This window comes from Salmo salar, chromosome ssa13 (assembly GCF_905237065.1).
Source record: "Salmo salar chromosome ssa13, Ssal_v3.1, whole genome shotgun sequence".
Lineage (NCBI taxonomy): Eukaryota > Metazoa > Chordata > Actinopteri > Salmoniformes > Salmonidae > Salmo > Salmo salar.
This window is the reverse complement of record NC_059454.1, coordinates 65,484,919-65,508,349: the sequence shown is the minus strand read 5'-3', so window position 1 is coordinate 65,508,349 and position 23,431 is coordinate 65,484,919. Positions and strand designations below refer to the sequence as shown.

Here is a 23,431-nt window from a genome sequence, read left to right as displayed (position 1 = left end):
TCATGTTAGAATAGGTTGGAGACTCCTGTCCGAGAGTCTACGCTTGAGGGACCCCTTTAGGTATAAAAAGAAAAATATTTGATTAAACATTGAATTTGGCCTTACAGTCATTAGCCCATAGAAACACATTGAATAACAGATTCATAGTCAAAAAATAAATTAAAAGGAAGATTGTTTTGAAGTGTCTGTCCTATATCTGAGAGATGTAAGAAAGCTCAATGATTCATTTGTTTTACCCATATTTAAAGGGATAATTCGTCATAAAATGGTATCCACGACTTCATCCGACTCTGGGGAAGTAGATAAAGGGCCTCATTGCCAAAATCCCAAAGTATTCTTTTAACACATTTCTTAGGCACTAAACTACTTCCATATATACTTCCATTCATTTTTTAAAACTGGTATCAGGCTACCTTCAGACAAGTCTTATGAGGCTTGTGGGCATCCTAGAGCAAAACAAGCGACGTACAGTGCCTTCAAAAAGTATTCATACCAGTTCACTTATTCCACATTTTGTTGTGTTACAGCCAGAATAAAAACATTAAATAGATTCTCACCCATCTACACACAATACCCCATAATGACAAAGTGAAAACAAGTTTTTATAAATGTGTACATTTTAAATACAGAAATACATCTCATTTACTTAAGTGTTCATATCCAAGTAAAACTTTGTAGAAGCGCCGTTGGTGGAGATTTGTTTTGCACACCTGGATTGTATAATATTTGCCCATTACTATTTTTTTAATTCTTCAAGGTCTGTCAAGTTGATCGTTGCCAGACAACCATTTTCAAGTCTTGTCATAGATTTTCAAGCCGATTTAAGTAAAGCTGTAACTAAGCCACTCAGGAACATTGAATGTTATTTTGGTAAGAAAATCCAGTGTAGATTTGGCCTTGTGTTTTAGGTTATTGTCCCACTGAAATGTGAATGTCTCCCAGTGTCTGTTGGAAAGCAGACTTCCAGCTTCTCCCTCTAGGATTTTGCCTGTGCTAGACTGTATTCGGTTTCTTATCTTAAAAAACGTCTTAGTCTTTCCCTATGACAAGCGTACCCATAACATGATGCACCCACCACCATGCTTGAAAATATGAAGAGTGGTACTCAGTAATGTGTACTCCGTGAACACTTTGTATTCAGGACAAAAAGTACATTTCTTTGCCACGTTTTTGCAGTATTAGTTAAGTGCCTTGTTGCAAACAGGATGCATGTTTTGGAATATTTGTATTCTGTACAGGTTTCAATCTTTTCACTCTGTCATTTAGGTTAGTAACTACAATGTTGTTGCTCCATCAGTTCTCATATCACAACCATTAAACTATAACTACTTTAAAATCACCATTGGCCTCATGGCGAAATCCCTGAGCAGTTTCCTTCCTCTCTGGCAAATGAGTTAGAAAGGACGCCTCTATCTCTGTAGTGACTGGGTGTATTGAAACACCATGAAAAGCTTAATTAATAACTTCCTCATGCTCAAAAGGGACATTCAGTTACTTTTAGCCATTGATCGGTACCCTTCTTTGAGTGGCATTGAAAACTTGTTATGCGATTTGTTAAGCACATTTTTTACTTATTTAGGCTTGCCATAACAAAAGGTTGAATACTTATTGACTCAAGACATTTCAGCTTTTCATTTTCATAAAAAAAATGTTCTACAAAACAAAATTCCACCTTTACATTATGGGGTATTGTGTGTAGATCTGTGACACAATTTCAATGTAATACATTTCATATCCTGGCTGTATCAACAAAATTTGGAAACACTAAAGGGGTGCGAATACTTTCTGAAGGCACTGTACGTGTTCGTGAGTCTCACCTTTCCATAGAGGGGTCATATTAGTGTGTAGCCCAAACTAGAGGTCGACCGATTAATTAGGGCCGATTTCAAGTTTCCATAACAATCGGTAATCGGCATTTTTGGACACCGGTTATGGCCGATTACATTGCACTCCACGAGGAGACTGCATAGCAGGCTGACTAACTTTTACACGAGTGCAGCAAGAGCCAAGGTAAGTTGCTAGCAAGCATTAAGCATATCTTATAAAAAACAATCAATCTTAACACAATCACTAGTTAACTACACATGGTTGATGATATTACTAGTTTATCTAGCTTGTCCTGCGTTGCATATAATCGATGCAGTACCTGTTAATTTATCATCGAATTACAGCTTACTTCGCCAAACGGGTGAAGATCTAACAAGCGCATTCGCGAAAAAAAGTACTGCCGTTGCACCTAACCATAAACATAAATTCTTAAAATCAATACACGTGTATATATATTTTAAACCTGCATATTTAGTTCATATTGCCTGCTAACATGAATTTCTTTTAACTAGGGAAATTGTGTCACTGTGGGCTGTCTGGCTCGTAGCGAACTGTGTGAAGACCATTTCTTCCTAACAAAGACCGTAATTAATTTGCCGGAATTGTACATAATTATGACATAACGTTGAAAGTTGTGCAATGTAACAGCAATATTTAGACTTAGGGATGCCCCCCGTTAGATAAAATACGGAACGGTTCCGTATTTCACTTAAAGAATAAACAGTTTGTTTTCGAAATGATAGCTTCCGGATTTGACCATATTAAATGACCTAAGGCTCGTATTTCTGTGTGTTATATTATAATTAAGTCTATGATTTGATATAGCAGTCTGACTGAGCAAATGGTATAGAGAGAAATAGTCCTATAATAACTACAACCTAAAACTTCTTACCTGAGAATAATGAAGACTCATGTTAAAAGGAACCACCAGCTTTCATATGTTCTCATGTTCTGAGCAAGGAACTTAAACGTTAGCTTTTTTACATGGCAAATATTTAACTTTTACTTTCTTCTCCAACACTTTGTTTTTGCATTATTTAAACCAAATTGAACATGTTTCATTATTAATTTGAGACTAAATAAGCTAAAGCTAACAAACTAGGTTCAATGTTAACTAGCTAACATTAGGCTATAACCGTTCGGACACGACAGGCATTTTCGTGAGAAGACAGATTTCCGGGATATCTCCTGGACTGACAAACACCGCTGTAACGCTGCCAACTTCCACCGCAGATGCTGAGGGCCAACATCGGCAGATGGAGACACAGGCCATGCAACAAAAAAACAGACAGATATTGATGTGTATTGTTTTACGGGGTTAATAAGTGATAATCAGTAATGGGAAGTCCCTACCATCATGGGAGGTTTATTAATAGTTTTATTCTGTGTTGTTACATCATTTAATGCACATAATGCATAGTGCACTTAATAAAACATTTAATAAAAAAAGAAACCAAAAACCGTGATTATTGTTTCATTATCAAACCAAAGCTGAAAAAAAGACCTAAAAATGCACTCAATGTTCAGCGCTATTTAATAAGAAACACCTGTTTCCCGTTGCACAACATTTTGCTACCGTGTGCCCTAATGAGCCCAACCTGGCGCTGGATGATGCAGTGACAAAGGGTTAGTGAGGGGTAGCAAGTCTGAGTGGGGGAGCAAGAGGTATGCCCAAGAAAGGTGAAAGAGATAACTTACAAAATACAGTTCTATAGAGGGAATGAAGAGGGGTTGTCCTTAAGAATCTACACAGAGGAAAACGGAGACACGAGAGAGATGGGAGAGAGATATTAGAGCAGTGAAAGGGAGTACAGCTCAACAGACGGACCAGGACAAAAAAAGTAAAAGGGAGAGAAACAAAGAGAAAGGTGAAAGACAAAGAGATAGTGAAAGAAAGAGAACGAGTGGGAGAAAGAGAGCGCTAGAGATGGAGAGGTGCTTCGGTTAGAGAAGGACCACTGTACTGAGGGGAGGAGGGAAGTTAGAGAAAGGGTGGGTGAGGTCAAGTGTACACCGCACCAGTCCAGCAGTCTGTAAAGTCAATAGCTGGAAAACACCCATCCTCTACGTGACCTTGTTTGCTGTCAAGCTGATGTAGCAGCATACTTTTTGAACAACACTGAAAAGAGACGCTGGAGTGTGTTTAGTCAATAGTTATTGTGCTACATATAACAGGTGAAGAAGCATGGAACGCTCACCATCCCCCTGCATGTCTGAAGTCCATAATGTAAGGTTGTCGCGTAGCAACTGCATGATGAGCGTGGAGTCCTTGTAGCTCTCCTCGCTCAGCGTGTCCAGTTCTGCAATGGCATCGTCAAATGCTGCCTTTGCCAACCTGAGGGCAGCAGCATGGGCAGAGCAGAGGGGTCAAAGGTTGGATTTCACACAGCATCCAAGTCACACATCAACAATGGGCTGAACATCTGGTAACATGTACCGGTATGGAATATACAATAAAATGTATTTGTTAAAATTTGTATATATATATATGTATATATGTATATATATATATACATATACATATATATATATATATATACATATATACATATATATATATACATATATACATATACATATATACATATATATATATATATATATATATATATATATATATATATATATATATATATACATATATATATATATATATACATATATATATATATATATATACATATATATATATATATATACATATATATATATATATATATATATATATATACACATATATACATATATACATATACACACACACACACACACACATATATACACACACACACATTGTATTACTAGCCAGGGCATGAGGTGACTTCCTCAATGTACTGTATTGGTGAGACTGTACTGCACACCTAGTCTGAAAATTTCACCATGGCATGATGCAGCACCAGATATGAGCCCCAAATAATAATCAAATCAGAACTCGTTCTGTTTCTTTGAAGATATTACTGAAAGACGGTTCAATGCCTGGTACTGCAAGAAAACGATGAGTAAGGCAATGCATATAAATCAAGTGTATTATTACTCCCTCACAATCCCTTTCTACTTAACACATCTGGCAATTGAGTGTAGAGGAAGATGGGCGAGACAGACGTGGAGTGAGCAGGGAAAAAAGAGAAGATGAGAAGATGAGACAGGAGAGAAGGGGCCCACCTGCATGCACGGTCAGGGGAATTGAGAATTTCATAATAAAATACGGAGAAGTTGAGTGCCAGTCCCAGGCGGATGGGGTGAGTCGGGGGGAGCTCAATCATGGCGATGTCGCTCGCGGCTTTGTAGGCTACCAAACTGTTCTCCGCCGCCTCCTTCCTGTCGTTGCCCGTGGCGAACTCTGCCAGGTACCTGTGGTAGTCTCCCTTCCTGGGGACAGAGGGGAGAACGAGACCACGGTTATTTCAACCCCACAAAACAATAAATCCATGGTCTCCTTATGTTAATATAAGACTCTTTTCCTGAAATATGCACTTCTGCACTGAATTCCCCTATTTGGAATTAAAAGGATTGGTGTTAAGTGCCCTTGCTTACACCAAGCGTGTGCTTTTAAATCCTTGTGGGGTAGTGCTAGAGCTGGGCAATATGGACAAAAATCTATATCGCGATAAATGTCCTGAATTGATGCTATAACGATAAATAGAACAATAAGTCTATAACCATGTACACAAGTTTTGTTACGATTCTTTAAACCAGGAATGTCAAATATACGGCCCGTGGGACAGAAACCTTCCCACTAGCCATGATTGGCTGAGATAATGTATAGGCTGGACATGACAGGAGATGGGTTTGGTCTGCCATGTAGCACACTTCTGTCTATAACGTGAGCTGTTTAGTATGTGTTGACAGTCCTTTCTACCGCGCCATTTAAAAAAAAAAATGATGTTAGCCATCGAGAAGTACAAAAGTTTTGCTACTTTTCACAAGATTGATGCCCTGAATTTAGTAGGCACCATCAACAGATCAGTAGGAAAAAGCGATGGGCAACATTCTGCACACGCTACGGTTAGTTTGAACTGAGTGACTTGACACAAAGCTGGCCAAACAAGAGTTAGCTACAAAGAAAACGGAGTTAAAATGGTTCCAGTCTGCCCATGAAGCATTCATCCATGTATACGGGTAAGAGCCTAGCTACATTTTTCTGATAGAAGTTTCAAATTTGGTTAGAAAGTCTTTTTTTTGCAAGTTAAAGCAGACTGTTAGCTAGCAAATGTTAGCTTGCGGGCTCACTAGCTAACGTTACGTGTATGATCTGTGTAGTAATATTATTTGAAGCAGAAATCCATTTGCATTGCTAGTTATAGCCTAATGTTAGCTAGTTAACATTTAACCTAGTTTGTTAGCTTTAGCTACCTGCAGATTCATACTACAGCTATGACAATGTTTGTATTGGTAGTAGTTGGGGTTATGCCGGTTCATTGTTTAGCTAGCTAGCTACAAGTCTAACAAGACTCCACTTCGTCTGGATTATTACAAGACCCATCAAATTAGCAGGTGTGTCTGTGGGTGATTACAACCATCGATGGCATTTCATGAACATGTGTACATGTCTAGACAATAGTGATCCATTCACTTAGCAAGATCTGGGTGAGGGGTGGATATAGCATCTCCTTCACATAACCCATCAATTTAGACAAGTGTGTCGGGTAAGCGTCATCTAATAACGATCAAATATTCATAAAATATTTTTATCTGGACACATTCTGTTTTTGATATTGCTACTATGCAAGTACTATCATTGTACCGTTTACACCTTCCGCATCCTGTGCATGTGACAAATAAACTTTGATTTGATATAACGTGTGTTTATCACATGACCTCACATGTGAATCCTTAAAGAGATGGCTGGGACTAAGGCTTCAGTGGGTGTAAACAATGCTGAACGGGTATAGACAAAGAGCAGCTCTCCAGTACGTTTACCAAAAGGGCCATTTTCTCAAAAGTGGGGTTACAAGTTTATCAACTTTCAAAGCAGAATTACTTTCCCATTGTTGCTCAACTGCAGTGTATAATATAACATTTTCTAGCTCTGAGTCTCCACTTTTATCCAACATAAAAAACACAATTTCAAATGTTGATACATAAGACCAAATCGATCATTTATACAGTTTCTTGACTGTGTCCAGCTTGCTAATAAACACTGAAATGAAAGTAAGACAGTCAGGGAGCATAGAACATTTTAAACACTTTGGATAGAAGACTACATTTTGCTAATTTTAACAGAGAGGAAATATAACACATTTTCAGCGCAGCCCTCAGGTCCTTGTTGAAGACCAAATGTTAATACTACTAGTTTGATGGTTGTAGCCATCAATTGTCCCATTAACAATCACCCATATTATCAAAAGTCACATTTTTCTAGTATAGTCTGCTTATTGTAATGAATGATATCAGCAAAATGTCTGCGATAAGTGATTGGTATGGTCGGTATTGATCATTTTTGGTTTATTGGCCAAGCTCTAGGTTGCGCACAAATGCACACTTCACGGAAAAGTGTGGAAAACAGATGTTTTTTAGCTAGTTTGAGTAGCTGTTTTTTCACAGCTCAGATAAGAGGTTTTACGCTCTGCTTGCCAGAGAGAGCGAGTGTTGTATGAGCGACGGCCACAACGCTGCACTGAGAAGACATGGCAGCCTTTTCTCATATTACTAGCGCAGTCAGGGCGTACATATTCGCTGGTGTGTGCAAAATAGTTTTTGAAGATATCTCCCATCCACAGACGTACATTTTGTAGTAGAAAACCTTTGATTCTCCCGTGTTTGCAGCTGGAATGAGGTGCTTGTCCAGTACATCCAGAATGTCGTTACAGATTGATTTTAGCTCAGTCTCCACCTGCAGAGCAGACAACACAAACACCAGAGGACAACAAACTCAAGGAGAATAGGAAAAAACATCACACTCAACTTTGAAGTCTCAGTTTTACATAACATGACCATTGAAAGACCTCTTCAAAAGATTAAAGAGGAGCCGAGTCTTAACCTCTACTTTGAAAGGAGCCACACACCATCCCTCCGATGCAATAGGTCTACATCTATTATGTAACTAACATTTCGACAGCAAGCTGCCTTCATCAGGGATGCTATTCTTCTACTACCTCCGTCCCGGTGGCTCACCGTTTGCCTGTATTCCCTGATCATCTTTAGTTTGTCTTCGCCTCCTTTGTTCTCTTCTTTCTGTTCGAGGCTGCTGATTATCCTCCAGGATGCTCTTCTGGCTCCGATCACGTTTTTGTACGCCACCGACAGCAGGTTCCGCTCTTCCACCGTCAGCTCCACGTCCATGCCGGCCACATTCTTCATGGACTCCACCATTTCTGACAGAGAGAAGAGACAGAAAAGAATGAAGCTCAACCATCACACAACCCGTTTTCAAAAAAGGTAGGAACAGTCTGTTCTGGGGGATCGTCAGTTGCTTGCTGGCTGCAATAATTAAACATTTTAAGAATTTAGCAGAAGCTCTTACCCAGAGCAACTTAGTTAGTGCATTCATTTTAAGATAGCTAGGTTGGACAACCACATACATATGACCAAAAGTATGTGGACACCTGCTCGTTCAACATATCATTCCAAAATCATGGCATTAGTATGGAGTTGGTCCCCCCCTTTGCTGCTATAACAGCCTCCACTCTTCTGGGAAGGCTTTCCACGAGATGTTGGAACATTGCTGTGGGGACTTGCTTTCATTCAGCCACAAGAGCAGCTGAGGTCGGGCATTGATGTTGGGCGATTAGGCCTGGCTCACAGTCGGCGTTCCAATTCATCCCAAAGGTGTGCGATGGAGCTGAGGTCAGAGCTCTGTGGAGGCCAGTCAATTTCTTCCACACCGATCGACAAACCAATTCTGTATGGACCTCACTTTGTGCCCTTGTCATGCTGTCATGCTGAAACAGGATTTGTCCGTTGACTGCCAGATGGTGAAGCGTGATTCATCACTCCAAATAACGCGTTTCCACTGCTCCAGAGTCCAATGGCGGCGAGCTTTACACCACTCCAGCCGACGCTTGGCATTTCACATTGCGATCATAGGCTTGTGTGCGGCTGCTCGGCCATGGAAACCCATTTCATGAAGCCCCCGACAAACAGTTCTTATGCTGACTTTTCTTGCAGAGGCCGTTTGGAACTCGGTAGTGAGTGTTGCAACTGAGGACAGACGAATTTGACGCCCTACGTTCTTCAGCACTCGGCGGTCCCGTTCTGTGAGCTTGTGTGGTCTACAACTTCGCGGCTGAGCCGTTGTTGCTCCTAGACGTTTCCACTTCACAATAACAGCAGCTAGTTTACCAGGGCATCTCTAGCAGGGCAGAAATTTGACGAACTGACTTGTTGGAAAGGTGGCATCCTATGACGGTGTCACGTTGAAAGTCATTGAGCTCTTCAGTAAGGCCATTCTACTGCCAAAGTTTGGCTATGGAGATTGCATGGCTGTGTGCTCGATTGTATACACCTGCCAGCAACAGGTGTGGCTGAGATAAACAAATGCACATATTTGAAGGGGTGTCCACATGTACACAAAAGTATCTCACTGATAGTAAGTACATTTTTCTTCAATAACGTAGTTATCACAGTTAGTGCCAGTAGGGGGGGAAAAGTAAAGTGTGACTGTTAGTTCACGAAAGGCAAGTTCTCTTGCTGCTCCGTAGGCAAGTACCATGGTCTTGTAGTGGATGCAAGCCTCGACTAGAAGCCAGTGGAGTGTGCAAAGGAGCAGGGTCACATGGTAGAACTTGGGAAGGTTGAACACCAGGCGGCCTGCGGCGTTCTGGATAAGTTGCAGGGGTTTGATGGCACAAGCGGGGAGCCCAGCTAACAGCGAGTTGCAGTAGTCCAGACGGGTGGTGACAAGTGCCTGGATTAGGATCTGCGCTGCTTCCTGTATGAGGTGGGGTCTAACTTGCATGAGCGAGTAACCGCTTTGATGTTTTCAGAGAACAAAAGAATGTGTCCAGGGTCATGCCAAGTTCTTTGCTCTCTGGGGGGGGACACTGTGGAGTCAACCATGATGGAGAGGTCTTGAAGCGGGCAGGCCTTTCCGGGAGGAAGAGCAGCTCAATCATGTAGAGGTTGAGCTTGAGCTGGTGGGCCGACATCCAAGCAGAGATATCTGCCAGGCACCTGGGTGTGTCACCTGGGTGTCAGAAGGGGAGGGGAAGGAGAAATATAGTTGAGTGTCATCCGCATAGCAATGCTAGGAGAGAACATGTTATATGACGGAGCTGAGTAACTTGGTGTATAGAGAAGAGGAGAGGGCCTAGAACCGAGCCCTGGGGGACACCAATAGTGAGAGCATGTGGTGCAGACACAGATCCTCTCCACGTCACCTGATAGGAGCGGCCTGCCAGGTAGGATGCAACCCAAGAGCGTGCAGAGCCTGAAACGCCCAGCCCTGAGAGGGTGGAGAGGAAGATCTGATGGTTCATGTGTCGAAGGCAGCGAATAGATCTAGGAGGATGAGAACAGAGGCAAGAGCGTCAGCTTTGGCAGTGTGGAGAGCATTCGTGAGACAGAGAGCAGAGCAGTCTCAGTTGAGACCTGTCTTGAAGCCTGACTAGTTAGGGTCAATACCGTTCAGAGAAAGACAGCAGGCTTAAGTGTTTTGGAAAGAAAATAATGAATACCGGTCTGTAGTTTGACAGAGTGTTGGTTTCTTGAGGAGGGAAGCAACTCTGGCTTTTGTTAAGTCAGAGGGGATGCAGCCAGTGGTCAGGGATGAGTTGATGAGGGAAGTGAGGAATGGGAGAAGATCTCCAGAGATGTTCTGGAGAAGGGAGGAGGGGATGGGGTCGAGCGGGTAGGTTGTCAGGCGGTCTGACCTCACTAGTCGCAGGATTTCATCTGGAGAGAAAGGGGAGAAAGACGTCAAAGCGTGTGAGTGGGACCTGTGGATTGAATAGGCAGATTGAATGAGGAGCGGATGTCGTCAACCTTTTTAAAGTGGTTATTTTCAAAGTGGTTGACAAAGTCGTTCACACATGACAGTCAACATAGGAAAATCAAGATTTTCACTAGGGGATAGGTCAGTTTCTATTATGCAGGAATTGAGGATAATGTCGAGAAAGCAGGAATTCCTGACGAATTACATCCCTGACTGAGACTAACATATCAGGAAGCACACAGCACAGCAGTATTTTTTTAACTACATTTACAGCCACTGTGAGGGAATTTATAGGGGTCAAGGGTTTGTTGGTGGTTGTAAGTTTAATTAGCAAGTCTTTTGGGCTGCACCAACCAAACTTGTCAGTGTAAGTAAAGATCGACCCCCTGAAACCGGGGAGAAATGGGTCAACATAGAACGGAGCATTTGAACTGGGCCACTGTCTCATAAGTCATGTGAGTAAATGAGTCAAACTGAGGAATGAACTGAATGCAACTGGGTCATTTGATGGGGTAACCGGTGTTAACAAGGACACTTGCTGCATTTATGAATCAGTCTACAAATATGCAAATAGCCACTCCCACTGTTCAGTACTAGCCTATAAGAAAGCTCATCACAAGAGGTTACAAAGCCATTACCAAACGCCATACCTATAGCCTAAAAACGCATAAAGTCAATATTTTTTTGTTGTTGCATACTCGCATAGCTTAGACCCTACTTTATATACTCTGAGGTTGTGTTGTGCCCTCTATCAGTTGAGACCAGGGGAGAACGACTGCCCCTTCTCAATGAAGCCACAGAAGTTCAAGGCCGACAGTGGTACTGTGGGCATTGTTAGCAGAAAACAAGATCCCCATTATAGAATGGAAAAAATTACGTGGTCAATCTTTATATAAATAAAAACATTTTAGAAGACAATCATGTTGCCAAAAATTACTTCCAATACACCAGATGTATGCCCTTGAACAGATTATTCAAAAAAAACTAAAATAATTTAAAAAAAATGTAATCGCACACAGAAGTTACGGATAATTTAGTTGCTAATTGCAGCCTGCAGTACCACGGTCAGGCCTTCAACTTGAGTTACTCAATGAAATGGGGCAGCACTGAGCTAGCTTGAAACATCACTTCTTGGAGTAGCTCAAACTGCACATCTAATGTCTCCATGAGACGCCATCTTAACCGACTTCAGTTGGCTTCAATGCGCTATTGAGGCTAAACATAGGAATGAATGGTGTCAAGTGAACGATGGCTTTGTCCATTCATACACCTTTATAATTTAATTTATTTGAACTTTTCATTACTACAACAAAGATGGCCGCCAGTCACCCACCGTCAAAGGTCAATTTAAATGGTAACATCTATTCTATTATCTATATTTCTATGAATAGGTTTGTTATGGGGGATTGACAGAATTTCAAACCAATATTCCCATTCAAGTACACAATATATACACAAAATGATGTGGACACCCCTTCAAATTAGTGGATTCGGCTATTTCAACCACACCTGTTGATGACAGGTGTATAAAATCGAGCACACAGCAATGTCAATCTCCATATACAAACATTGGCAATATAATGGCCTTACTGAAGAGCTCAGGGACTTTCAAGTTTGTCAAATTTCTACCCTGCTAGAGCTGCCCCGGTCAAATATAAGTGATGTTTTTTTTATTTCACCTTTTTTTAACCAGGTAGACCAGTTGAGAACAAGTTCTCATTTACAAATGCGACCTGGCCAAGATTGAGCAAAGCAGTGCGACACAGAGTTCCACATGGGATAAACAAACATAGTCAATAACACAATAGAAAAGTCTATATACAGTGTGTGCAAATGTAGTAAGATTAGGGAGGTAAGGCAATAAATAGGCGAAATAATTACAATTTAGCAATTAAACACTGGAGTGATAGACGTGCAGAAGACGAATGTACAAGTAGAGATACTGGGGTGAAGCACAAAAAATAAATAATATGGGGATGAGGTAGTTGGGTGGGCTATTTACAGATGGGCTATGTACAGGTGCAATGATCCGTAAGCTGCTCTGACAGCTGATGCTTAAAGTTAGTGAGGGAGATATGAGCCTCCAGCTTCAGTGATTTTTGCAATTCGTTCCAGTCATTGGCAGCAGAGAACTCGTAGGAAAGGCGGCCAAAGGAGGAGTTGGCTTTGGGGGGGGACCAGTGAAATATACCTGCTGGAGCGAGTGCTACAGGTGGGTGCTGCTATGGTGACCAGTGAGCTGAGATAAGGCGGGGCTTTACCTAGCAAGGACTTATAGATGACCTGGAGCCAGTGGAGAAGATCTGGCGACGAATATGAAGTGAGGGCCAGCCAACGAGAGCATACAGATTGCAGTGGTGGGTAGTATATGGGGCTTTGGTGACAAAACGGATGGCACTGTGATTGAATGTAGTCTATTTGTTGAGTAGAGTGTTGAAGGCTATTTTGTAAATGACATCGCCGAAGTCAAGGATCGGTAGGATGGTCAGTTTTACGAGGGTATGTTTGGCAGCATGAGTGAAGGATGCTTTGTTGCGAAATAGGAAGCCGATTCTAGATTTAATTTTGGATTGGAGATGCTTAATGGGAGTCTGGAATGAGATTTCCCAGTCTAACCAGACACCTAGGTATTTGTAGTTGTCCACATATTCTAAGTCAGAACCGTCCAGAGTAGTGATGCGAGACGGGCGGGCGGGTGCGGGCAGCCATCAGTTGAAGAGCATGCATTTAGTTTTACTTGCATTTAAGATGTTATTGTGAAGCTCAGCCACGAAATGGTAGGCCACACAAGCTCACAGAACGGGACCGCCGAGTGCTGGAGCGCGTAAAAATCGTCCGTCTTCGGTTGCAACACTCACTATTGAGTTTCAAACTGCCTCTGGACGCAACGTCAGCACAACAACTGTTCGTCGGGAGCTTCATGAAATGGGTTTCCATGGTGATCTTAGGCACACAAGCCTAAGATCACCATGCACAAGCGTTGGCCGGAGTGGTGTAAAACTCATCAACATTGGACTCTGGAGCAGTGGAAACACGTTCAGTGGAGTGATGAATCACACTTCACCATCCGGCAGTCCGACAGATGAATCTGGCTTTGCCGGATGCCATTAGAACACCACATAGTGCCAGCTGTAAAGTTTGGTGAAGGAGGAATAATGGTCTGGTGCCTGAGCCCGTGCACGCATAGAAGTACCTGGCCTACAAGCTTGGCACACCTGTATTTGGGGAGTTTCTCCCATTCTTCTCTTCTCTATCAGGTTCAATGGGGAGTGTAGCTGCACAGCTATTTTCAGGTCTCTCCTGAGATATTTGAATCGGGTTCAAGTCCGGGCTCTGGCTAGGCCGCTCAAGGTCATTCATAGACTGAAGCCACTCTTGCATTGTCTTGGCTGTGTGCTTAGGGTCGATGAACCTTAGACCCAGTCTGAGGCCCTGAGCACACTGGAGTGGGTTTTCATCAAGGATCTCCCTGTTCTTTGTTCCGTTCAACTTTCCCCTCGATCCTGACTAGTCTCCCAGTCCCTGCCCGTGAAAAACATCCCTACAGCATGATACTGCTACCACCATGCTCCACCGTAGGGATGGTGCCAGGTTTCCTCCAAACGTGACACTTGGCATTCAGGCCAAAGAGTTCAATCTTGCTATCATCAGACCAGAGAATCTTTCTCATGGTCAGAGTCCTTTAGGTGCCTTTTGGCAAACTCCAGGTGGGCTGTCATGTGCATTTTACTGAGGAACAGCTTCATTCTGGCCACTCTAGCATGAAGGCCTGATTGGTGGAGTGCTGCAGAGATGGTTGTCCTTCTGGAAGGTTCTCCCATCTCCACAGAGGAACTCTGGCCAAGGCCCTTCTCCCCCGATTGCTCAGTTTGGCCGGGAGACCAGCTCTAGTAAGTCTTGGTGGTTCCAAACTTCTTCTATTTAAGAATGAGAGGCCACTGTGTTCTTCGGGACCTTCAATGCTGAATACATTTGTTGGTACCCTTCCCCAGATCTGTGCCTTGACACGATCCTGTCTTGGATCTCTACAGACAATTCCTTCGACCTCATGGCTTGGTTTTTCATCTGACATGCACTGTCAACTGTGGGACTTAAATAGACAGGCGTGTGCCTTTCTAAATCATGTCCAATCAATATAATTTACCACAGATGGACTCCAATCAAATTGTAAAAACAGCTCATGGATGATCAATGGAAAAAGGATGCACCTGAGCTCAATTTAGGGTCTCAAAGCAAAGGGTCTGAATACTTATGCAAATAAGGTGTCATTTTTTTCTTTAATACATTTGCAAACATTAAAAAAAATAAAAGTTTTCACTGTCATTATGTGTTGATGGATTACATTTTTTGTTTCCTCAATTGTAGAATAAGGCTGTATCGTAACAAAATGTGGAAAAAGTCAAGGAGTCTTATACAGTGCTTTCCGAAAGCACTGTATATTGAGACATTAAACACGGGACCGTTTCCTTTATACTGTCTTTAACACTGTATTCATATAATGTATTCTTCCTTTCCCTTTCATATTGCTCATTCTAATACATCTACTACTATTGCATTTTCATTACACTATTTATACACAGTATTTATATACTGGATTAAATACTGTATTCTTATTCATATACTCAACTCTTCACATAGCTCATTCTCAGTGTTCCAAGGTCCTCTCTCCCAAAACAAGTACTGAAAAGCTTGGTTCTGGTGACTTTTTAAAGGAAAAAAAACTGAAATCTTAAATATATTTCCACTCCTAGAAATGAGCTCAATAAGGTATTGGTAAAATGATTATAGTATACAGGATGCAATTTAAGGTTGAGTGCTGCAGCCATCTAAAGAAACACAACAGAGACCTTTCTGAACTAAAAACGTTTATATTGACAAAAGTAACAGAGGAACATGAATTACAGCCCCCTGATTCATGTTCATCACAAAAGGAGGGTGTTGGAAATCTCTTTCCAGGTTCTGACAAAAACCTAGTTCTGACTTAGGTAACAGCCTTGGTCAGAGCACTTTATTCTTCTGGGCTTTTGGAAAAAGATTTCCAACGCCCTCCTGTAATTGAGCTCCTTGATTGGGGGGGGGAAAGAGAGAGAATGACGCAAGATGCTCTCCCTGCAGTCTGTTCCTCAAGTTTGTTTTGACCTGCAATAACAAAGAATAATAAGACACGGGAGTGGGACAAAGAGGCTCTACTTCAACATTTAAATGTTCTTACTCGTTTCATTGCAGAGAAGTCCCTCTCACAACTAACGGAATACACTGGTATAGTCAGTGTGATTGCTGCCAGCTGGATAATAAAAAAAGTGTAGATTGCCTCCACTCAAACTGCGAGGCCAGCTTTGTCATTGCCATCATCTGGTCCAACCCCTGAAATACAAAAATATATACAACATTAAAGAGCCAACAGAGTGGTAGTTCAACAGGAAAAAGGGTTGGGCAACACTGCCCTAAAATGTTCTCTTCAAAAAGACTCACACTCAATGCCATACCTTGAATGCTCCAACAAGCACATGTTGCTTGTAAGAGAACCAGGAGAAAGCAGGCTGAGGTCCCAACAGACTGAAGGCCCCCCAGAATGTACCGGTGTTGGAACCGCCGGTCTAGGCTGTCCTGAAGGCCAACAAGATATGGATCCATTACCTAATTACAGCACAAAAGAGAAAATAAGGAATTAATAGCCATTTTAGTTTATTCAACACACAGGATGTAACATTGGTTTAGTCACAGCATTTGAAAACAAATGTTTTTACCTTCTTTCTGAACCGAACCCAGAACTGCACCCTGGTCTTGTCCACCTGGCCTCTCCCTCTCCTCCTCGATGATGAATGCACCCAGAAACCCATTGGGCCATCGAGGTCCTAGTGGAGTTGGCTCAAAAATAAATACATAATGCTGCAGACTAGTACAGACTAAATATGCAGAAACATTTTTAGCCCGTAGCCAAATTAAAGGACATTTGACTAACCGTGTGGCGTATTATATAGCCACAGCTTCAGTCTGTCAATTTAAAGTCACTTTGGGTCACATCTGGATTGCCAGTGGTACGCACTTGGCCTTACTCAGCTCTCCTCCTCTACTCCTTCCATCTACCCTCCTGGCTTTCCTCTCCTCTTAAAAATGTTGTCCCTCATGCAACCCTAACTCACTCCCAGGATTCTGCCTCGTCTCGGTCTAGTAAAGTGACACACTTATTATAAAAAGGATAGCTAACTCTTTAAAAGCTTAAGCTATCTAAAGAAAGTTTCATATAAAAATCAGGCTGATTTGCCATTAGCTAGCTAAGTTAACGTTACCCGACACTTGTCCCTGCTCCCCCTTTCTATTTTGCTGCTGTGGCTGGAAATATACTGCTCCAAAAAATAAAGGGAACACTTAAACAACACATCCTAGATCTGAATGAAAGAAATAATCTTAGTAAATACTTTTTCTTCACATAGTTGAATGTGCTGACAACAAAATCACACAAAAATAATCATTGGAAATCCAATTTATCAACCCATGGAGCTCTGGATTTGGAGTCACACTCAAAATTAAAAGTGGAAAACCACACTACAGGCTGATCCAACTTTGATGTAATGTCCTTAAAACAAGTCAAAATGAGGCTCAGTAGTGTGTGTGGCCTCCACGTGCCTGTATGACCTCCCTACAACGCCTGGGCATGCTCCTGATGAGGTGGCGGATGGTCTCCTGAGGGATCTCCTCCCAGACCTGGACAAAAGCATCCGCCAACTCCTGGACAGTCTGTGGTGCAACGTGGCGTTGGTGGATGGAGCGAGACATGATGTCCAAGATGTACTCAATTGGATTCAGGTCTGGGGAACGGGCGGGCCGGTCCATAGCATCAATGCCTTCCTCTTGCAGGAACTGCTGACACACTCCAGCCACATGAGGTCTAGCATTGTCTTGCATTAGGAGGAACCCAGGGCCAACCGCACCAGCATATGGTCTCACAAGGGGTCTGAGGATCTCATCTCGGTACCTAATGGCAGTCAGGCTACCTCTGGCGAGCACATGGAGGGCTGTGCGGCCCCCCAAAGAAATGCCACCCCACACCATGACTGACCCACCGCCAAACCGGTCATGCTGGAGGATGTTGCAGGCAGCAGAACGTTCTCCACGGCGTCTCCAGACTCTGTCACGTCTGTCACGTGCTCAGTGTGAACCTGCTTTCATCTGTGAAGAGCACAGGGAGCCAGTGGCGAATTTGCCAATCTTGGTGTTCTCTGGCAAATGCCAAACGTCCTGCACGGTGTTGGGCTGTAAGCACAACCCCCACCTGTGGACGTCGGGCCCTCATACCACCCTCATGGAGTCTGTTTCTGACCGTTTGAGCAGACACATGCACATTTGTGGCCTGCTGGAGGTCATTTTGCAGGGCTCTGGCAGTGCTTCTCCTGGTTCTCCTTGCACAAAGGCGGAGGTAGAGGTCCTGCTGCTGGGTTGTTGCCCTCCTACGGCCTCCTCCACGTCTCCTGATGTACTGGCCTGTCTCCTGGTAGCGCCTCCATGCTCTGGACACTACGCTGACAGACACAGCAAACCTTCTTGCCACAGCTCACATTGATGTGCCATCCTGGATGAGCTGCACTACCTGAGCCACTTGTGTTGGTTGTAGACTCCGTCTCATGCTACCACTAGAGTGAAAGCACCGCCAGCATTCAAAAGTGACCAAAACATCAGCCAGGAAGCATAGGAACTGAGAAGTGGTCTGTGGTCCCCACCTGCAGAACCACTCCTTTATTGGGGGTGTCTTGCTAATTGCCTATAATTTCCACCTGTTGTCTATTCCATTTGCACAACAGCACGTGACATTTATTGTCAATCAGTGTTGCTTCCTAAGTGGACAGTTTGATTTCACAGAAGTGTGATTGACTTGGAGTTACATTGTGTTGTTTAAGTGTTCCCTTTATTATTTTGAGCAGTGTACTTCAATTAACTCGTCTGAGAAAAATAAAATCTAATTGAAGACAGATAAATGGAGCCATCTTTCTTGCACGATACAGTTCCAAACAAACTACCTAACTTGCTAGATTATTAACGTTAGATAACCATTTTTCTATCATCAACATAACGTTACTTGTGGATATTCAATAGCTGGCCTTGCAGTTTTCAATTGTGGCAGCAATATTATACAGTTGAAGTCGGAAGTTTACATACACCTTAGCCAAGTACATTTAAACTCAATTCCTGACATTTAATCCTAGTAAAAATTCCATGTCTTAGGTCAGTTAGGATCACCACTTTATTTTAAGAATGTGAAATGTCAGAATAATAGTGGAGAGAATGATTTATTTCAGCTTTTATTTATTTCATCACATTCCCAGTGGGTCAGAAGTTTACATACACTCAATTAGTATTCGGTAGCGTTGCTTTTAAATTGTTTAACTTGGGTCAAACGTTTCAGGTAGCCTTCCACAAGCGTCCCACAATAAGTTGGGTGAATTTTGGCCCATTCCTCCTGACAGAGCTGGTGTAACTGAGTCAGGTTTGTAGGCCTCCTTGCTCGCACACGCTTTAAGTTCTGCCCACAAATTTTCTACAGGATTATTAAGGTCAGGGCTCTGTGATGGCCACTCCAATACCTTGACTTTGTTGTCCTTAAGTCATTTTGCAACAACTTTGGAAGTATGCTTGGGGTCATTATCCATTTGGAAGACCCATTTGCGACCAAGCTTTAACTTCCTGACTGATGTCTTCAGATGTTGCTTCAATATATCCACATAATTTTCCTTATGTTGCCATCTATTTTGAAGTGCACCAGTCACTCCTGCAGTAAAGCACCCCCACAACATGATGCTGCCACCCCCGTGCTTCACGGTTGGGATGGTGTTCTTCGGTTTACAAGCCTCCCTCTTTTTCCTCCAAACATAACGATGGTCATTATGGCCAAACAGTTCTATTTTTGTTTCATCAGACCAGAGGACATTTCTCCAAAAAGTACAATCTTTGTCCCCATGTGCAGTTACAAAACGTAGTCTGGCTTCTTTATGGTGGTTTTGGAGCAGTGGCTTCTTCCTTGCTGAGCGGCCTTTCAGGTTGTCGATCTAGGACTCGTTTTACTGTGGATATAGATACTTTTGCACCTGTTTCCTCCAGCATCTTCACAAGGTCGTTTGCTGTTGTTCTGGGATTGATTTGCACTTTTTGTACCAATGTACGCTGATCTCTAGGAGACAGAACGCGTCTCCTTCCTAAGCGGTATGACGGCTGCGTGGTCCCATGGTGTTTATACTTGCATACTATTGTTTGTACAGATGAATGTGGTATCTTCAGGCATTTGGAAATTGCTCCCAAGGTCGTCTACAATCTTTTTCTGAAGTCTTGGCTGATTTCTTTTGATTTTCCCATGATGTCAAGCAAAAAGGGACTGAGTTTGAAAGTAGGCCTTGAAATACATCCACAGGTACACCTCCAATTGACTCAAATGATGTGAATTAGCCTATCAGAAGCTTCTAAAGCCGTGACAATTTTTTTGAATTTTCCAAGCTGTTTAAAGGCACAGTCAACTTAGTGTATGTAAACTTCTGACCCACTGGAATTGTGATACAGTGAATTATAAGTGAAATAATCTGTCTGTAAACAATTGTTGGAAAAGTGACTTGTGTCATGCACAAAGTAGATGTCCTAACCGACTTGCCAAAACTAGTTTGTTAACGTCTTTGGGATAGGGGGCAGTATTTTCACGTCCGGATGAAAAGCTTGCCCAGAGTAAACTGCCTGCTACTCAGTCCCAGAAGCTAGGATATGCATATTATTTGATATATATAGATTTGGATAGAAAACACTCTGAAGTTTCTAAAACTGTTTGAATGATGTCTGTGAGTATAACAGAAGTCATATGGCAGGAGAAAACCTGAGAAAAAGCCAGCCAGGAAGTGGGAAATCTGAGGTTTGTAGTTTTTCAAGTGATTGCCTTTCCAATATACAGTGTAAATTTGGTCAGATTGCACTTCCTAAGGCTTCCACTAGATGTCAACAGTCTTTAGAACATTGTTTCAGGCTTCTATTGTGAAAGGGGAGTGAATAACACCAGTCACAGTAACTGCCTCAGCTGAAAGCCTTTAGTTGTTGATCACGCGCAGCCGTGAGCACGAGCTCCGTTCCCTTTCCTTTCCTTTCTAAAGACAAAAGAATTGTCCGGTTGGAATATTATTGAAGATTTATGATAAAATATTCTAAAGATTGATTATATACATCGTTTGACATGTTTCTACGAACTGTAATGGAACTTTTTTGACTTTGGACATAAAGATTTACTTTATCGAACAAAACAAACATTTATTGTGGAACTGGGATTCCTGGGAGTGCATTCCGGTGAAGATCAAACGTAAGTGAATATTTATAACACTATTTCTGACTTTTGTTGACTCCACAACATGGCGGGTATCTGTATGGCTTGTTTTGGTGGCTGAGCGCTGTACTCAGACTATCGCATGGTGTGCTTTCACCGTACAGCTTTAAATCTGACACAGCGGTTGCATTAAGGAGAAGTGTATCTATAATCCTATGCATAACACTTGTATCTTTCATCAAAGTTTATGATGAGTATTTCTGTAAATTGATGTGGCTCTCTGCAAAATCACCGGTTGTTTTGGAGGAAAAACATTACTGAACATAACGCGCCAATGTAAACTGAGATTTTTGGATATAAATAGGAACTTTATCCAACAAAACATACATGTATTGTGTAACATGAAGTCCTATGACTGCCATCTGATGAAGATCAAAGGTTAGTGATTCATTTTCTCTCTATTTCTGCTTTTTATGACTCCTCTCTTTGGCTGGAAAATGGCTGTATGTTTTTTTGTGACTAGGCGCTAACATAACATAATCGTATGGTATGCTTTCGCCATAAAGCCTTTTTGAAATCAGACACTGTGGCTGGATTAACAATACGTTTATCTTTAAAATGGTGTATAATACTTGTATGTTTGAGGAATTTTAATTATGAGATTTCTGTTGTTTTGAATTTGGCGCCCTGCAATTTCACTGGCTGTTGTCGAGGTGGGACGCTAGCGTCCCACATATCCCAGAGAGGAAGAAATTTGTGGAGTGGTTGAAAAACAAGTTAATTACATACACTTAAATTGGAGTCAACTTCTGACTTCAACTATAGATCTAAATGATGTTAGAGTTTTTAGGTTATAGGTAGTTTATGTACTTAACTAGTTGGCTGGCTAACGATTGTCAAACAAACAAGCTAACATACCTTTCTTGCAGTTTCTCACACGGGTACACTGAGGTGATTGAAGTGAATTGTGTTTCGCGCCACAGAGTTTTGTATTGCGCACTGGCACGCTGTGTTTCTTGAGTTGCAGGCTGCCTGCCACAGCTCAGAGAGCTAAATAACCTTCAGAACTGTGATGGAAGCCAGATGATCTATTTACGAAGAACAGCTGATGTGCTTCACAGAATATTATTGAAACTACGTTTGGTAGAAATAGTTTCTCTTGGTGTGGTGGCAATGATTCTGTTGTGGCGCAGCGCCACAAATGAAAGCAGAGGAAACACTATCTACTGCTGTACATTGCATTTTTTAAATACTGTTTATATAAAAAACACAGCCTGTAGTTATATACTGGATTCTTGACATAGCTCACTAATATATTTACTTCTGTACATATTCTTAGTATATATTTTGGTGTATGTACACAGATTGCACTTTGATTACTGATAGTTTTATTTGGGTTGTTAACTGGATTGGTCCTGACAGTCGTAATTTATTTATTTTAGTTTGACAATTTAATTATTACACAAAAAAAATCTATGTAAATTACCATTTTTATTAAAAACACTAAGAAATTATCAAATTGTTTGACAACCCTGTTTGTAAAATTATATCAATATCAAACGTTTCTAGTTTTGAGTGTTGAAAACATTGAGGTCTCATGGTAGGGTGGGGTACGCAAAATACAGTATGTAAACTTTGAGCACCATCTCGTGAATGTTTTGGCATTCAGGTCTAAAAAAATCCCTTTCTGAGCACTTCTACAGTGGGCAAATATGTATTAAAGGATTCGTTCAATCAAAAAGATGATTGTCAAAAAGTGATTGAATTCAAATGGATTTATCCTCAATCCAAAGCAGTTCACTGGGTTCATACACAATGACTATCAGGACAGATCAAATAGGCCAACTACACTCACTGTATAGAACAGGGTCTCCTGGCACATTTCTCTTCCATATTTAGATGTATAAAGAGTTTAGATGCACACCTTGAAAGGTTCCTGTCATCACAAGCTCTCTTAATGGAGTGTCTGGGGAGTTGCCAGCGTAGACAGGGGGGACTTTATGCAAACCTGCATTAACGCTAGATGGGCGTAGCCGTGGGAGTAGAGCCAAAGACCAGAGGAGTGTCTCGAAATTCTAGAATCTTCCCTCATAGAACGACGCCGAATTCAGTACTGCGTCAGTATCCAAGTCTGGGAGATGTTTTTTGTAAAATAACTTTGGGTTTGTGTCTGTAAAACGAATTAATCAAGAGACACCATTACAGGGCTGGTGTAATCACAGTGAGGCAACTTGCAGGTGGAGGCCTTTCACATTTAATGTTACACCAGTAAATCAGATCAAGGAAAATGACAGGAGCTGTGCAGCTGTCCAATATGGGTGTTATAATACAGTAAGTGGTTACAACAGGTCTTAGCTAGAGCAGAAGTATTGCTCGTAATAATTACGGCATAACATTGCCGTACTAGGCCTATAGCCCACGTTAGGCCTATATGTTTACAGTTA

General features: G+C 41.9%; 1 protein-coding gene across 5 annotated transcripts in view; it reads right to left on the bottom strand.

Annotated features, from left to right (window-relative positions):
• Positions 1-23,431, bottom strand: part of LOC106567579 (14-3-3 protein epsilon) — a 49,735-nt gene that overhangs the window by 6,032 nt on the left and 20,272 nt on the right. The window contains exons 2-10 of one of the 5 annotated variants that reach the window (XM_014137064.2): positions 16,447-16,554; positions 16,186-16,336; positions 15,912-16,063; positions 10,443-10,659; positions 10,146-10,266; positions 7,942-8,141; positions 7,554-7,660; positions 4,990-5,196; positions 4,026-4,162 (exon numbers count right to left, since the gene is read on the bottom strand). In XM_014137064.2, coding sequence (XP_013992539.1) covers positions 4,026-4,162; positions 4,990-5,196; positions 7,554-7,660; positions 7,942-8,139 — 649 coding nt within the window. In that variant the 5' untranslated portion in view covers positions 8,140-8,141; positions 10,146-10,266; positions 10,443-10,659; ... (1 more) ...; positions 16,186-16,336; positions 16,447-16,554. Of the gene's footprint in view, positions 1-3,525; positions 3,573-4,025; positions 4,163-4,989; positions 5,197-7,553; positions 7,661-7,941; positions 8,142-10,145; positions 10,267-10,442; positions 11,464-15,911; positions 16,064-16,185; positions 16,337-16,446; positions 16,555-23,431 lie in introns of those variants that run through there. The other 4 variants (XM_014137065.2, XM_045693472.1, XM_014137063.2 and 1 more) reach the window with 4 other exon arrangements.